Below are 15,731 nucleotides of genomic sequence, written 5' to 3'. Positions count from 1 at the left end.
TAAAGTTCTGGCCCTGACAAAGACCTTAGGTATCTCAGCAGATCAAATCATAATTTGTGTCAATAATCTCATGTAAGAAACAGACTGCCCTCTTGTTTTCACTTTTTTTAACTGAATTTGGCTTCATTTTCAGTGTCTTTGGGTAAAATTGGTAGAATTTTCTACACACATTTGCTTATACATATCCTCCACTTCATGCTGAAAGTTCAGACATCAAATCACCTGAGGCAATTAATGGGAATGCAGTGATTATGTTTACATTTTACCTTGTCAAATAGCTTGAGTTTCCACAAGCAATGGGACTAAGCGGGGAGCTGTTTTCCAGGCAGACTAAGCTGGAACACTTTGACTACAGTGTGAGTGTAGAAGTCGTCATCAACAAGAATGTATCTTCACAGGTCAGTTCCCTGATTATTGCAGTCTCGTTGCTTGAACTTCTGGCTTTTGCCATTCATACACTAAGACCTGCGTTGAGTCTTTTGCTTGTGTCATGCATTAGGAATACATGTCAACCGGGGAGCTATTTAACCTTGTGCTATAAATTGCTTTGCAACTACTTTCAAGCATGGGAACGTACAAAGTTGGTCAACTCGTATGGAATTTGATGAGGGTAGTGAAGAGGGGTAAATAGTTAGGGAAACAGTTAACTTTTTATGGTTAGAGTTTGTTCTGGCTAGATGGCTATGTGCAGTTGGAATAGGTGGCTTGTGTTTTGGCTGAAATTCAGAAAACTCTGAAAATATAGTTAAATTGTCCTTAAAATTCAACGTAGTTCATAATATTTTGTTGAAAGCTCTAGTCTGGTGACAGGCTTATATGCAAAATAAGGTGTCATCTGCAGCTTTTGTTATCAGTTCAATAGGTTCTGTCTCTAGGATTAACTTTATCCTGTGTGGTGTTTGAGATAAAGACAGGGAGATCACTTACCCATTACCTTCACAGAAGAAATGGACTCAACTTGGGCAAAATTAATTTAATTTATTGCCAAATAAAAATGGAATTAGATGGTGGTGAGAAACAATAATGAAAAATGAAAACACCTTTTCTGCTCCGCTTCCCCTCCCCTTTTCCCCAGGCCCAACTTGTTATCTGCAGTCTTATTCCTCGAATTGATGTTTCAGTATTATGTATTATGATTTGAGATCCTTAATGTCCTGTTCTTCTTTTTCTATGTGTAGGCCCAGGCAGCCCTAAAAAGTTACGGTGAGAGTAATTCCAATGGCTCTCTTTACCTTCGTTCCAATGGAAGGGACATGCTGATGCTGGAGGTTGATATGAACAATGAAAACAGGAAGAATGCCAGAGCTGTCGAATTGAGGGCTTTTCTCCATCAGACAATTCTGACAAACCCAGAATCAATACAGTTCCAGCTCATGGCCGAAATATTTCCGTCAAGGTAGAGGAATCAGAATCTTGGTTAATAGAAGAGCTGAACAGTGTTCTGTGATACATATTTAAATGTAACTACTTTCATATAGCTACAGCAGGAGCCACTGAGCAAATGCCATTTCATGCATTATCCCTGTTACTGATATACTTTTGCTCTTTGTTTAATAGTTTGGTATAATAGGTTATGTTAACGTGTTCTAGTTGCTTTCCTAGGACTTTGTATACAGATAACTTGAATGAATGGATGGTACTGTTCTATTGGTTTTAGATCAGCAGTTGGTTTTTTCCCCCCTGTTGTTTGTCCTCTCAGAAGTAAGGGACTAATATTTACAAACTATGACAGTGGAAGAGGGCACTTCCCAATGTTTATTAGAAAGTTTTATTAAGTATTGTGGAAAACTCTGAGGTGGCAAGGGTGTGAAATACAAATTTGGCCCTCCCAAGTTTCAGCTGTCTTTCATCTGACTTTTCAAATTTCACAGATACAAAGTGTGCAGTGAAGAAGTTGATGTTTTTGTAGAGGTCCCAGTGCTTAGCAGTTTAGGAGTTGGATGGGATAAGGAGAATGAGGAGACAGAATTAAAGAAATCAGAAGTTATTACAATTTAGTTGAAGCTCATTAGATTTACTAATAAAAGAAAAAATAAGAGAAAAGAATCAAGAAAGACACTTCATGTGTTTCTGCAGCTTACTTGCAGTTCTGGGCTTCCAATAGTAAATTAATTTGTTTAAATACCAGGCTAGGCTGTAACAGAGCAATTTATTGCAGCTCACTTCACAAGAAGTAAAATAGAACATTTAAAATTTCTGCAATGACAATTTATCTGGGATTTATTTTACAAGGAGAGAAGGGAGAAAAATAAAAGATTGAGTATTTGAGGGAATTGCTAAAAAGATGCAGTCTGTACAGACTTCAGTTGCTGACTGATGAAATGGATCTTATTTTCCTGAATTACGTAGTTCATTTCTTCCCATCTAGTGGATTTTCCCTGGGGTTTTACTCATTATCAGTCTTTCAGGAGTGTTCCAATTTCTAGGAGGGATGTCTAACAATATGAAAATATGATTGCCTCACTTCTAGGTATTTTATGTAGTATACTTGAGTCTAGAAAGTGAGATGTTTCAATGGATAGTTTGTTGAAGGCAGTGTGAAAACTGTGTCTCGGTCTTATACTCAAAACACTGAAAATTGAGTTTCTTGTTGCTCCGGCAGTTTTCTCTGAAAAGCTGTGCTGTGTTCCTCCAACTCTGTTCAACTCAGGGCCAGGATACAAAGAAATAATTGTTGGTTCATTTACCAAATTCAAATGGTGGTGGCATTTGAAATTATTGTTTAAACTGAATTCTCAATGCTGCTTTTAAATCAACAATGAAGAGAGATTTGATATTGCGATAGAGATGAGTTTATTCCAACTCTATCCAACTCTTTCCAACTCTATCTTTTTCTTTTATTTAGGGATTATACCAAAAACATCCGAGAAATTTGAAGACAAATCAGTCTATCAGTCTGTGAGGCTTTACTGAGTAGTTTTATAAACATCTGGTGAATAGCATGTACTTACTGCAAGGCATCTTATTCACTGATTCGCAACACTGGAACAAGTGCCCAGAAAGTCTGTGGAGTCTCCATACTTGGAGTCTCCATACTGCATACTCAAAACCTGACCACACACGCTCCTGGGCGCCCTGCTCTCATTGATCCTGCTTTGGGTGAGAGGCGGGTTGTCTTGACAATCATGAATTAAGCTTAATAATAAGATCTTACTAGCAATTTTTATCTCTGTCTGTTTAGACTTTTGATATCTTCTGAAATGAAACTTAATGAAGACAGGCTTCATGTGCATTTCATGGAAGCCAGGGAGCAGAAAGTTGGTTTGGTTTTGTCCCTAAATGGAAGAGTCCAACACACATTTGCTGGATTAAAGGCCATACCTCATCTGCTTTCTCTGAATGGATTACTGAAGTGCAAAAACAACATTCATGATGGTACTTCTTTACTTTGTGTTTTGCTCCTAAGTCTGCAGCTATCTAAGGAAGCTTCTTAATGTGTTCCTTACTGAACTGCATAAAATGCAGAAGAGATTATTTAGCATGCAAAGTGAACCATTGGTCAGTGGGTTGAAACTACTTTTTAGTGAACTAACATACTTTGATAATTTTCATATTTTCATTGACTGAAGGAAATAGTGGGTGGCATCTTTCCTATGCAGGTCTTCTTAATTGTCGGGGTGTGTGGTGGGGGGCTGTTTTGAGGCCCTTAATCTTCTGAATGTCTCCATGGTTGGAGTAGGTCACTGCAGAGCTCGGAGGGATTGTTCAGCCTGGAGTTACACAAGTAATAGGTCATAGTCCTTCTGTAGTTTCCTTCAGAAGGCAGTGCAGTGTAGCCCATGGCCTAAAGGCACAAGCTTGGTTAATAAAAAAAACCAACTGCCAGAAATATTATTATGTAATTTGTTTTAAACACAGATACTTCTACTAGTGGAGAAACTCTCTCTCTCAACAATAATCTGATTTATTCTGTAGATTAGGCTAAATTATTTATTATAATAAATGGAAATTATTTTCCTATCACCTAGTATTAAATTAATGGTTAATTTATATGTTGCTTATAAAATTCTGATTATTTCTGTCCCAAGGGACTCTCTCTACAGTAATCGTTTCTGCCTGTTACAGGTAACATCAATGTGATGGTCAACAAAACACTGTATGGACTCCGTCTCAGGAACAGAAATGTGTTTGGGAATAGCACCGTACACAATGTCACTTTTGCTGTGTTTCAGAATGGCAGTCAGGCAATCCCAATGGAGGCAAAACTGAAAGGACACCTGGAGCTGAGTAAAGAGATGAAAAGGGGGCTAGCTAGCTTCCAGGTGGATGAGGAGGCCCTTTCTGTAGATTTTTCCAATATCATGAGTCCTGGGCACAGCAGAGTCAGTGGGACTTTCACACATAATATCAGCTTTTTAAAAAGTGCAGGTATGAAGAAAACTCCGACTTGATGGTGTGGTATAACAAGGTGTCAAGGTGAATTTACCTAAATGAGTGCAGACCATTGGAAATAGATGAGTTGCACTTGCTCACACCAGAACAGAATGTGATCCAATCTTAGAACATTCTTTTTAATATTGTTGAGAAAATACAATAAAATGGATACAAAACTATTTAAAAACTCTTTGAATTACTTCAGAGTAAATTATTTCTTTCTTGCACATCTGTATTCCTGCATGCTGATCAGTTCCTCTAAGCATAGTTTTGTGCCTGTTTTGATTTGGGACAGAATTGAAACATTGAAAGTCATTGAATAAATCACACTGTAGACTAAAATGTGCCAAGTATTTCCTAAGCAAAACCAAGAGTTTTCATGAAATGAAGTTACCAATAATTTTGAATGGGTAAATTGCCTTTGTTGCTTTGGACTGAAGAAACTTTGTTTTTAAACTTTCTAACAGCTGACCACTGGAGTTGGATACAATACCCATTGATAGATATCCTTTATTCAGAAAAGAAAACGTCCTTGACTTCCAAAGTGCATGCCACATTTTAATTTAACAATTGTTTTTAAATATGACTTTCTTATGGTAGGTAATGTCCTTTCTTACTATAAGTATCAGTAAGTGCAGCTAACTGGATGATCACACTTTAAAAAAAAGATCTGTCTTACAAAAAATATAGAAGGCTTGTGTTAATGTGTAATACATCTTTTCTATATTTTACAATGACAACCCAGAAGTATTGCATTGATTTTGTTTCTTTCCCTGTCAATAGGATTGCCCTTGGATGGCATTCTTACAGCCATGTGTGACCATGGCACAAGAAATCACACCATCACTATAGCCCTACAGAGTGGCAGTGAAAGGATTACCGCTGTGTTTGGAGGTCACAGACTGTCTGCTGAGACTCCTAAATCCCAGCTATCTGTGAGTTTAAAGCACAACATCTCAAAGATAAAGAAACAAGGCATCCCTTTTATTGTGGAAGCTGCTGGCTATTACGAGGTAAAAAGAGTTCTGCCTGTGAATATTTAATTTCTGTCGGAACCATTTCTAATAACTGTAGGTTATTCCTGTGCACTTTATTCCAAAAGCATCTGCATTTCTGAGATGTACTAAATTACTATGTGACAGAAAGGTGTTTTCTGGCTTCTTGTCATACTGAGTAGCTGTCACCTGAAGTCTTGGAGCTGAATCTAGACTAAATGCGATGCTACATTCAGTCCTCATTTGAGTGAAGTCTTTGCTGTGTAGGAACAGGAGTCTTGTCCAGTTTTATTTCCCGCTATAAATGGGAAGTGGACAGGCAGGCCTACTGTATGTAGCCATCAGGTAATTGTCAGTGAGCCTAGGTACTGGGTTGCATCTGATACTGGATCTAACTAGTTCTGAGGTCATCCTTTGCATGTATGCTAAAGTGCAGAAGACTGTTCATCATGGCTTTCCATTTGAAAATCTCTACCCACAGAAGCATCATGGATCATGTTTCCTGGTACAGTGTTGCTTGGCCCCTCTTCTCTCTATCTGCATTTCTGTTATAGATCTGTGAACAACGTATAGCTCTTTTGCATCTCAAATTATCCTTCCATAAAAGAAGGGTTCAAATATTTTCCTTGTTCTAACATATGCTGGAAGGCTCAAGTCATAGAATCATAGAATCGCTGAGGTTGGAAGGGACCTTTAAGATCATCGAGTCCAACCTTTAACCTACCCTGACAAAAGCCACTTCTAAACCATGTCCCTAAGTGCCCCATCTACCCTTTTTTTAAACACCGCCAGGGATGGTGAATCCACCACCTCCCTGGGCAGCCTATTCCAATGTTTAATAACCCTTTCAGTGAAAAAATGTTTCCTAATATCCAATGTAAACCTCCCCTGATGTAACTTGAACCCGTTTCCTCTCGTCCTATCACTTGTCACCAGGGAGAAGAGGTCAGCCCCCATCTCTCTACAACCTCCTTTCAGGTAGTTGTAGAGGGTGATGAGGTCTCCCCTCAGCCTCCTCTTCTCCAAGCTAAACAACCCCAGCTCCCTCAGTTGTTCTTCATAAGGTTTGTCCTCCAGACCCCTCACCAGCTTTGTAGCCCTTCTCTGGACGCGCTCCAACACCTCAATGTCCCTCTTGTAGCGAGGGGCCCAAAACTGAACGCAGTACTCGAGGTGGGGCCTCACCAGTGCCGAGTACAGGGGGATGATCACTCCCCTAGTCCGGCTCACCACACTATTCCTGATACAGGCTAGGATGCTGTTGGCCTTCTTGGCCACCTGGGCACACTGCTGGCTCTTATTCAGCCGGCCGTCAACCAACACCCCCAGCTCCTTTTCTGCCAGGCTGCTTTCGAGCCACTCTGCCCCAATCCTGTAGCGCTGCATGGGGTTGTTAAGTCGCTAATATACTAACATTTGGGGTGTGTTCAGCCACTGTGGTACAGCGAGACACAGAGCTGTGCAGAAGAACAACTCTATACAGCTCCCCTTACCCTGCTTACCAGTAGTTTCTAGTTACAGTAGTTTCACTTTTATCATGTATGCCTTAGGACTTGGATCCTCCAGTGTACTGAATGCTCTTAATGTGTTTTGGAGCCCGAAGGAATTATTGGTACACAGCATTCAGAAGGTCTAGCGTAACAGGAAAATCTCTATTAGAAATGAAGCCACTTTGGTGAATTTGCACTTTTATTTTACCTGTGCTGCTGCCCTGACACAGGCTGTGACATTTGAGCATAGTGAAACAGACCGTGCCTTTGACAGTTGTTGGTGGGATATTGTTATTTGTTTCTTTCCATGATTTGGTTTCTTTTGTGCGTAGAATTTCACCAAAAAGACTGCTGCAGGGATAATAACGACAGTGGAGATGGAACAGCTGAAAATTGAAATAGAGAAGAAAACCACTGGCAGTGCTATCGAAATTTCTCTTTCACTTCACCATGATGTGGGAGGACTGATCGACATTATTCCATGTGTACTTGAGGTTAGCAGAAGTTCTGCTATTTGCTGTAGCTTTCTGCTGCGCATTCTCAACTGTTCAGATTTACCGCTTGAGAGCAAGCTAGCATGTCAGAAGGGAGAGAGATTTTTGTCAAACAAGGCTAGTACAGAAAGCCTAAAAATGGTTTGCTTAGCAATAAAAAGCAGGTTTTCAAGATGTGATGGGTAACAAAACATTTATGTCATGAAGCTGGAGTGGGTGCTTGCCCAGGCACAATAACATGCAGTCCCAGCTTTTCCATCTTGCTAAAGCAGGGGTTGCAGGTGGGTGGCGTGGCTGTTTGTGGGTGCAGTGGTACTGACGGCAGAGCGAATAATAAAGGCAGTAGTTTTCATACAGCTGACAGCACTCCCCAAGGACTTCACTTTCTGCAACGGGGGACACAGTTTGAAACACTGATTGTCTACTTGTAACAGTGGTATTTTCCGTGCCACACATAAGAAACACCACTATCTCCTGTCAAAATCAAAAGCCAGAGTATCAAAAATAGTTCCCTCTGGCAAGTAACAGTTTCCTGCTGTTTAAAGATACTCTTCTATCTTCATCTATGCTGATAATATTTTGGTATGATAATGCAAGATTAGAGACATGATTTAGTGTTAGATCTACTAAACTTTATCTTTTTGAAACTCACCTCTAATCTTTAATCTTAAAGCTATGTTTTAGTATCTTCATGCTTTTTATCCTGAAGGTAGCCTTTTAGCTTGGTGCTTTGTATTTTAGTCCCCTCTGCTTTTGCTCATGCTCTGTGCTTTGTTGATAATGCCAACAGGTTGCTTGCAGTGGAGAAACTGCTCACAAACAACTCTCCGGCCTTTGCAATGGAGCAATTGCATTTCATCATTTTGAGGTACTGGCTTAATTTATAAACTATACTGTCAACAACGTACTGTCTTAACTACCACTAAGGGAATCTAAGTACTGAAAGGTGTCAGAGATGTAGAAAGGGATTTGGGTTAGCTGGAAGTTTTGCACACAGTTTCAGATATATTTTCACTCCCTTGATATTTTCACGGATTCAAACAGATCAGATTACTTCTCCATCAGAAACTGTACAAGTCTGTGGCGAAGGTTGTACTCAGTTTGACCATCATGCAGTGGATTGTTTATTCTGAATCATAATTGTCAACAAACTTGCATTCAAGTGATACAGATTTACATTTTTCGTGCACAGCTGTGCACCAAGCGCAGCTAAGTGCAGACGAGTGTACCGAGTGCAGATAAGGGATGTTTATGGGCCCAACAGGTGCAATTTTAAAGGCGATATTTCTGTGTCCTACAGCAGACAATCAAGTCATGCATCTTTAGAGCTCAGTGCAAGAGCCTGCACTGAGCAGAAAAACAATATCAGGAGATAGGAAGGGTGCACCAGGCAAAAGGCAAGAGTCACATTAATGTTTCTAACTGAAGTCTCCAAACTGTATCTTCTGCCAATTAGAACTGAACTCAGTATTAATGGTCTTGTCTTGTAATTGAGCAGCCAACTTGATGTGAACTGGACAAGGGAGCATAGGAGGCACAAGCTGAGAATTTCAGTTTACTACTTCTTACTCTATTTTCTGCTCCTTCTAGCTAACCATTTGTTTGTCACAGTCCCTGTGGCTCTTGAACTGTTGGAGAAAGATACACCTTGTAATCTGACGTATTCTTAAGAACGTGTTAAAAACATCTCCTGTGAGTGACATTACTGAAGATTATGTTTGTCTCTAGAAAGACAGTAAACGCAGTGACTCTGATCCCATGTGTTTTCTAATGACAAAAAAGACATGCATTTCAGTTCTCCCCTCATGTAAGATGGGTAGAAAATGCGTAACACTCGTCCCTCCTGCTGAGGTCTGGGGGACTTCAACACAGTCTCACAGTTCTAGAGCTCTATTTACTTACAGTAAAAGCAGAATTGATGATAGTAAAAGCAATAGCAGTTGATTTTTCTGGTATTAGTAATTGTTTTAACAGAATTGTGGAGTTGGGTTTTTTTCTGTTATTTTTATTAAAATAAAGATTTGTAGGCATTTATAAATATGTAGGATGAATACAAAAAGGTGTCACGGTAGTAGGGAAATAGTTCTCTTTTAGTATGTGAGCATTTAAAAACAGTATGTGGCCTGACAGGAAAACAAACTTGACAACAGTTTTTCCTGTAATTTTTCAGACTCCAGCAAGAGTTTCACTGAATGGGTCAATGTTTACCAGCAACTTGACTGTCATCTTCTTTGGACGTGTTTCTTTTCATGACATGTTTGCCTACCTGCAACTCCATGCCACCACTAACATCCAGCCTCATTTAGAAGTTGATTTCCAGCATTCTTTGCCTTTCCTTCAGTCTCTGGGAATTGCCAGAGAGAACCAAGTGAAGGTGTCAGCCGTGAGAAGTGACAAGTACAAGGGTGTGCTTAGTATTGTCCTTGGGCCCTGCAGTTTAAAAGCTGATGGAGAAGTGAGCCTGGCAAGCAATGAAACAGATACAGAATGGGTACTTACTTTTAGGAACAAGTGCATCAGTTTAGAGGTAAGCCTAGATTGTTTTCTGTATGGCATTATAGTTTGTGTATTTCGGATCATTATGACTCACAGAGGACTATTTCCTGACACAGTTATTTATGGAAAGGACAGTTTTGGTTGTTAAAGTTCTTCTGGCAGAGCAATGAGTCAGAGCACTTGCAGAGGGAATGTATTTGAAGATGAGAATGTGGACTAACACAATAGTAGTTGTTACTGCCATTGCCGTAAAATAGTTGTTTAATAATAGCTTTTTAATTAAAATAAACTTTTGTCCTAGAATCTAATGAAAAGCATGTCCTTTCTGTTTGAAATTTTGGAGGTTTTCTTTGGGGTTACGAACTTTTTCTTCACAGTACTTACAAAAAGGTTGTTGTTCGATTTTTTTTTTTCCCTGTACCATTTATTTTTCATTTCTTTTTCTCGTGTTTCACAGAGAAATTTCTGATTTCTCTGTGAAACAAGCTGTCTTATATGGTCCTTCACAAAAGCATATTGGTTCGGAAAGCAGAAATGCTTTCTCATTAATTAGAAACAAATTAGGAACACAGTTGCATTACCTTGTGTGCTTTAAATAGTATAATCTTTTCTGTTGCAGAGGATGGGATTGCCTCATGCTGTAGCCTTTGGGGGCTCATTTCAACAGAACATCTGCAATGTTGGCTTGTTAATGAACCTCCAGTGTGATGGCAGAACAGTTGATGTGCAGATAGACACTTCCTGCGAACACGAATATACACTCCAAGGGATGCTCAGGCATTCAGTTCACTGGCTGAGTCAGCTTGGGCTGCCTTTTGAAAACTCTGTCCTGTTATCTGCAGCCACAGACTCCACAACTGAGGGTGTTTTGTTGCTGCAGGCTGGAAAATGCAAACTTAAGGCTAGAGGAGATCTCTGTATTCAGAATAAAGCTGAATGGACACTGGAAACAGAAGCAGAATGTCAGCTTCTGCAGGTAGCTCTTGGAGGCTTTTAAAGAGAGATTTGGGATCAAATGCGGGCCGTATAGGGTTTTAACTTAAAATAACAATGTTTGGGTGTTGGAAAGGCACTCTAAAGACACACCTGTCTCACAGCATTAGGCAAAGAAAGTGTCTAATGTATCCTGTTCATAGATGTTCTCTGTAGACTGAGATTAGTTCAGTCTTTGCAGCTCATTGCCTTCGCGGCTCATTGCCTTCGCAGACTGAGACTGCCCTCTAAGGCTGAACAGCAGTTTTAGTTTGAACTGTTTGTTGAAAAATACATTTTCTGGTCTGTCTTTTTTATCAAAATAGAAGTTGTGAAATTTCCTTGGTGTTTCCATCTAGTCTCACTGACTGCATTAGAAAGAATGACTATTGCGAATTCAGGGGTTATTTCCAGATGTTCATAGGCATTTATGTTTTGCTTGTAACTCCTCTGTTTTAACTTCTTCAACTGCAGTAGCAATATAAAACAAAAATGACAGGAAAGTGTGTGTCATCCATAGTGAAAAGGGAATGAAAACCACTTAAAATACTAAAAATAGCAGAATTGTCAGTGTTTTTTACATCTACTTTGAAAGAATGAGAGGAAACATTTCATTTGTGATATTGCACAAGACAAGCTTGAAGCTTTAGTATTAAAAAAAATAATCCTCATAACATGCAAGAATGTCTGTTAGGCCTGTTATTTTTTGGGGTTTGTTTGAAAATTGAGATTGATCTGGTCTGAGTAAAGCAGAGGATGTTCAGTAAACTTTGCCATGCTGAAGAAATAGGCATTTTGTATTTTTGTAAATGTAAAACATCATAGAGATACAGAAGTTGTAAGTTCTGCAAGGCAGTCCTAAAATCTTCCCTCAAAACTTATTCAGGCAAAATTGTTATCTTACTGTTGGGAGGGAGAAATATGGCAATGCAGAGATTGTAGGTTTTGTCTCTGATACTGTGACATAAAATCTCCTTTCTCGTATGTTAAAGGGAAAAGAAGTAAGACTCAATACTTGTCTTAAAGTATCTGTATAATCCAAAGGATTTTTTTTTTTTTAATCTTGATAGGATCTCAGTATTCCAACTCAGTTACGGCTCACAGGGTCTATTCAGAAAGACAAGTGCCAAGCGGAACTTCTCTGTGTCCTTGAAACAGAAGGCAAGGCTGCACATCTTGAAGTGAGAGCAGAGTGCAAGCCAAAGATTACACTGGAAATTCAATTCAGGCATGACCTCCCTCAACTGAAGGAAATTCCAAGGGAAAATAAGCTGTCCATCACGGCACGAAAGCAGTTAAAATACCATATCGGAATAGGAATGCAATTGGGTGCTTGTGAGCTTCAAATGAATGGGGGCTTTGAGCCTGAAAAGAAGCTTCGGTGGAAAATGTTTATAGAAAACAAATGCCAAACAATTCAGGTATTGGAAGGAATTCTTTTGCTTTACTTTTGAATTTATACATCTAAACCAGCATCTTTGAACCTACTAAAATAAAAAGAATATAGTCTAACGATTTCAATGGTAGCAGAGAAACAAGAAAAACATTAATCAGTACCTACATTTAATGGACTTGCTTGTGCTACCTCTGATGTATTTTTTTAAAAGCATGGTTGAGAAACCTGCTTTTAATCTTCAGAAATAATGACTATTTAACGTTGTCTTTGGCTTTATCAGCAATTACAGTTTCTCAGCAGTTTGACAACCAGACTCTGAAATAGTTTAAAAATATATAAAGTAAATAGATAATCTTCAGGTCAGAAAATTTTCACTGAGTTTTACAGAAAACTGAAATTGCTAGCAAACTGGTATGTAATGTATGAGGACTGTTGTGGAGAACGCAGTGAAAAAGACAGTGTTAAACAGTAGTTGTGATTTCCTGTAAGAACTCAGTTGAGAAATATTTTGGCAAATTTAGTTGAAAAACAAACAGCGACATTTGAACAAGCTGCTTCAGACTGCCCTGGTGAGATATTTCTCTGCTAGTTATTGCAAATGCTGGGCCATGTAATTGTCCCCGAGCTTGAACCTTACCATTTGCATTGCCTGATCGAGCACCACCAAATCACACTTCCTGTTTCATTAATGAGATTTAACTTCTGGGTTTGGTGGGAATCTCACTATAGACTCTGAGCCTGACCAGCAACTAGTGGGATAAGAAAAAAGCAGTTTGTTGAAAAGATTTAGCCAGTAGAAAAATACAGTGAAAACTGGCGTTCTGTGGAAGATCACTCCATCTCAAACGAATGTGCCATCATTTGTGGTATGGTCTCATTTCTGTAGAAAGCACAGGAAGTGAAGCCCTGGCTCTGGGACAGGTGACCTGGTTGGCATCAGAGATGTCCTGGGAGTCTCCGTCTCCGAAGGAGTCCACAGTGTTGTTGCCTGGGCGGAGCTGTGTGAGCTGGGGCAGCAAGGCGGCTTTCAGAGCTTCCCAAGTAAAGAAAGGCAGTGTGCCGTGACCTCTCTCAGCTAGTTAGTATGACACGCTGAGCTCCTTTTACCTTTTGATGGAGGAGTGAAAAATGGCACTTTTCCCCTCAATTCTTGCCCAGTAGTTTACTTTCTGAGGCTAGACTGTTGTAAGTACGTGAAGGGGGAGAAATTCTGCAGCAGGATTTCCTGAAGTAGCAGCTCTAAATTTAGCTGGACTGTGCACTGACTTTTCTTACTGAAAATTTGTATTGCTATTGGAAATTCTGATATCGCGGTACTGATATCTCACAGATCCCACCGGTCAGTGCTATATAAGCAGGAATGGAAAAGAGAGGAGAAGTGTATGGAGAGTTTGAGAGAGATGTTATCACAGAATCATCTGTGGATTCAGTATCCAAGTCAGAGTAAATCTGAATATACAAAGATGAGATTGACCTGCCCTCTTCCAAAAACAGAGCTGCTGTAATAAACCTATGTATACTGTCTGATTTCACTGGATTTATGGATGCTTTGGGCCACTGGAGCAATGCCAAGCATAGAAAATTAATTGACTTTTTCAATTCTTCAGGAAGAGCTGCGACGTTGTCCTGTGTTCTGTTTATGCTGGTTCACTTATCAAAAATATGTCAGACATATTCAAAATAAAAGAGACAAAATGTATAAAAGGTAATAAAAAGCTGTCAAGATTCTGGAAACATCCTATGGATGTGCTGCCTGATATACAGCTAGCTGCTATTAGAGCTACTTAGGAATAAAAAGTTTCAGGTGTATAGTATATCTGTGGGTAAGGGTAAAAGTGGTGAATTTTTAAATTTTGTATTAATTTTTTTTTGCTTGTACAGGATCTTGGAGCACCAGTAAAAATTGACAGTTCAGGCTATGTTTTGATGGATAAAATGAACCTAGATTCACAGATGTTGATCACTGTTGATGAAAATAAATTACAAGGACTCCTTATTCTAAAAGTCACTGATGTAAGTGTGCCGCAGACTGTTAGACTGCATGTAAAAAGAGTGACATACTCTAAACTATTTTACTGGGAACAAACAGTCAAGCTTTAGTAATAAATGCCAGAATAAACATAAAATCTTCGAAAATCTGGCACCTGTAATGTGCAGTGAAACAGATGTTATAGTATAATGGGATATAGCTGTGGCACTTCCTGAATCACTTCCTTGTTATGCTCTTTGTGTCTATATATATGTATTTTTTATATTGTACTATTTGATGTTCCTTATATTATGTGGCAAATACGATAAGACATGCAAACCCACAAATGCTGATCTCACTCCAGATATACAACAGGTACTCCAATGTAACATTCTTCATTCATCATGAAAGTATACTGCAATGCATGAGAAGAAGAAAGATTGCAATTTATAGAGTCATCACTGTGATTTACATTGCAAATAATAGGCAGCGATTAACTGAGACACTGCTGTTAGTTTCTTCAGTAAGACAACAGCACAAGAAAGGCTGTGAATCTCCTGCTTTCCTGTTGACAATTACAAGTTTGACTTCTCTTGTCATGTCATCAGTGCAGGAGAGTAGAGTATGCACAGGGAGAAGTATCTTCCTCCTTGTGATCATTCACCTTCTTGCCATAACTGGGAATTTCTGCGTATTTCTGTGGTGTAGAGAAACAGATAGCTAGTGGGAGTTCTTTGCCACCGAACATTTACAACTTTTTCCCCTCTTAGCTGAAAGATCTGATAGGATTTTTTTTATCCTATCTGTTAGGCTTTATTATTTTTCCCAGTGTAACTTCCCTAAGTTCAATGCAAGTAGGTTTCATTAGTATTAAATATAGGACAGTCAGATTTGTTAAACATCTGTTTTGGGCTTTGTATCGCAGTAGGCTTTGGGTTCTAGACATCCTTTACTATATATGCTGTCAAATATTAACAGGAAAGACAAGAATTGGATGTGGTGCTAACCCATAACATTCAAGGAGCTGCTGACATTGGCATTCCTATGAGGATATTAGTCGATGTGATATCAGAAAAAAGCAGTGACTTCTATAAAAGACTTATTCACTTCTGTGTGAACAGCAAGCAAGTAAGTGTCTCCTCCATATTACTAAGATGTGAAATAGAGGTTAAAGTGAATTAATTGATTTGGTAAATACTGTTTCTCCATTTGAAGTAGCTGCGCATGAGGCCCGTACAGGAATACTCTGCAGGGGCTGGCTTGGTTTTAAAGGCCTTAATTAAATGAAGATTGTATCTTTCAGCCACTCCTTCTGTGCAATCGCTTCTAGCAACAAATTTGACATCAGCAATGAACCGTGACTCCCATTCGCAAACTGCGTCAAACCTTTCTTATCAATCAAGTGTCTTCCCTTGGTGCAGCATATTCCCTATTACAGTACAAATTTGTGACAATTAGACAATTCTTCACCATAAATTTTTCATAGTTTTCATAATTTTACTCTAAGGTGTAATTAGTACAGTAATTACAACTAATCAGAGTAGT

The 15,731-nt window shown here is 39.1% G+C and overlaps 1 protein-coding gene across 1 annotated transcript in view; it reads left to right on the top strand.

Annotated features, from left to right (window-relative positions):
* LOC134520134 (uncharacterized) overlaps positions 1–15,731 on the top strand; it is a 106,301-nt gene that overhangs the window by 54,336 nt on the left and 36,234 nt on the right. Inside the window, exons 35-46 of the mRNA XM_063345129.1 lie at positions 279–398; positions 1,179–1,396; positions 3,182–3,375; positions 4,066–4,368; positions 5,158–5,387; positions 7,192–7,353; positions 8,144–8,221; positions 9,524–9,880; positions 10,469–10,825; positions 11,892–12,242; positions 14,099–14,230; positions 15,165–15,314. Of these exons, the coding sequence (XP_063201199.1) occupies positions 279–398; positions 1,179–1,396; positions 3,182–3,375; positions 4,066–4,368; positions 5,158–5,387; positions 7,192–7,353; positions 8,144–8,221; positions 9,524–9,880; positions 10,469–10,825; positions 11,892–12,242; positions 14,099–14,230; positions 15,165–15,314 (2,652 nt within the window). The remainder of the gene's footprint in view (positions 1–278; positions 399–1,178; positions 1,397–3,181; positions 3,376–4,065; positions 4,369–5,157; positions 5,388–7,191; positions 7,354–8,143; positions 8,222–9,523; positions 9,881–10,468; positions 10,826–11,891; positions 12,243–14,098; positions 14,231–15,164; positions 15,315–15,731) is intronic.

Source organism: Chroicocephalus ridibundus, chromosome 8, assembly GCF_963924245.1.
Source record: "Chroicocephalus ridibundus chromosome 8, bChrRid1.1, whole genome shotgun sequence".
Lineage (NCBI taxonomy): Eukaryota > Metazoa > Chordata > Aves > Charadriiformes > Laridae > Chroicocephalus > Chroicocephalus ridibundus.
This window is presented reverse-complemented; position numbering and strand designations above follow the sequence as displayed.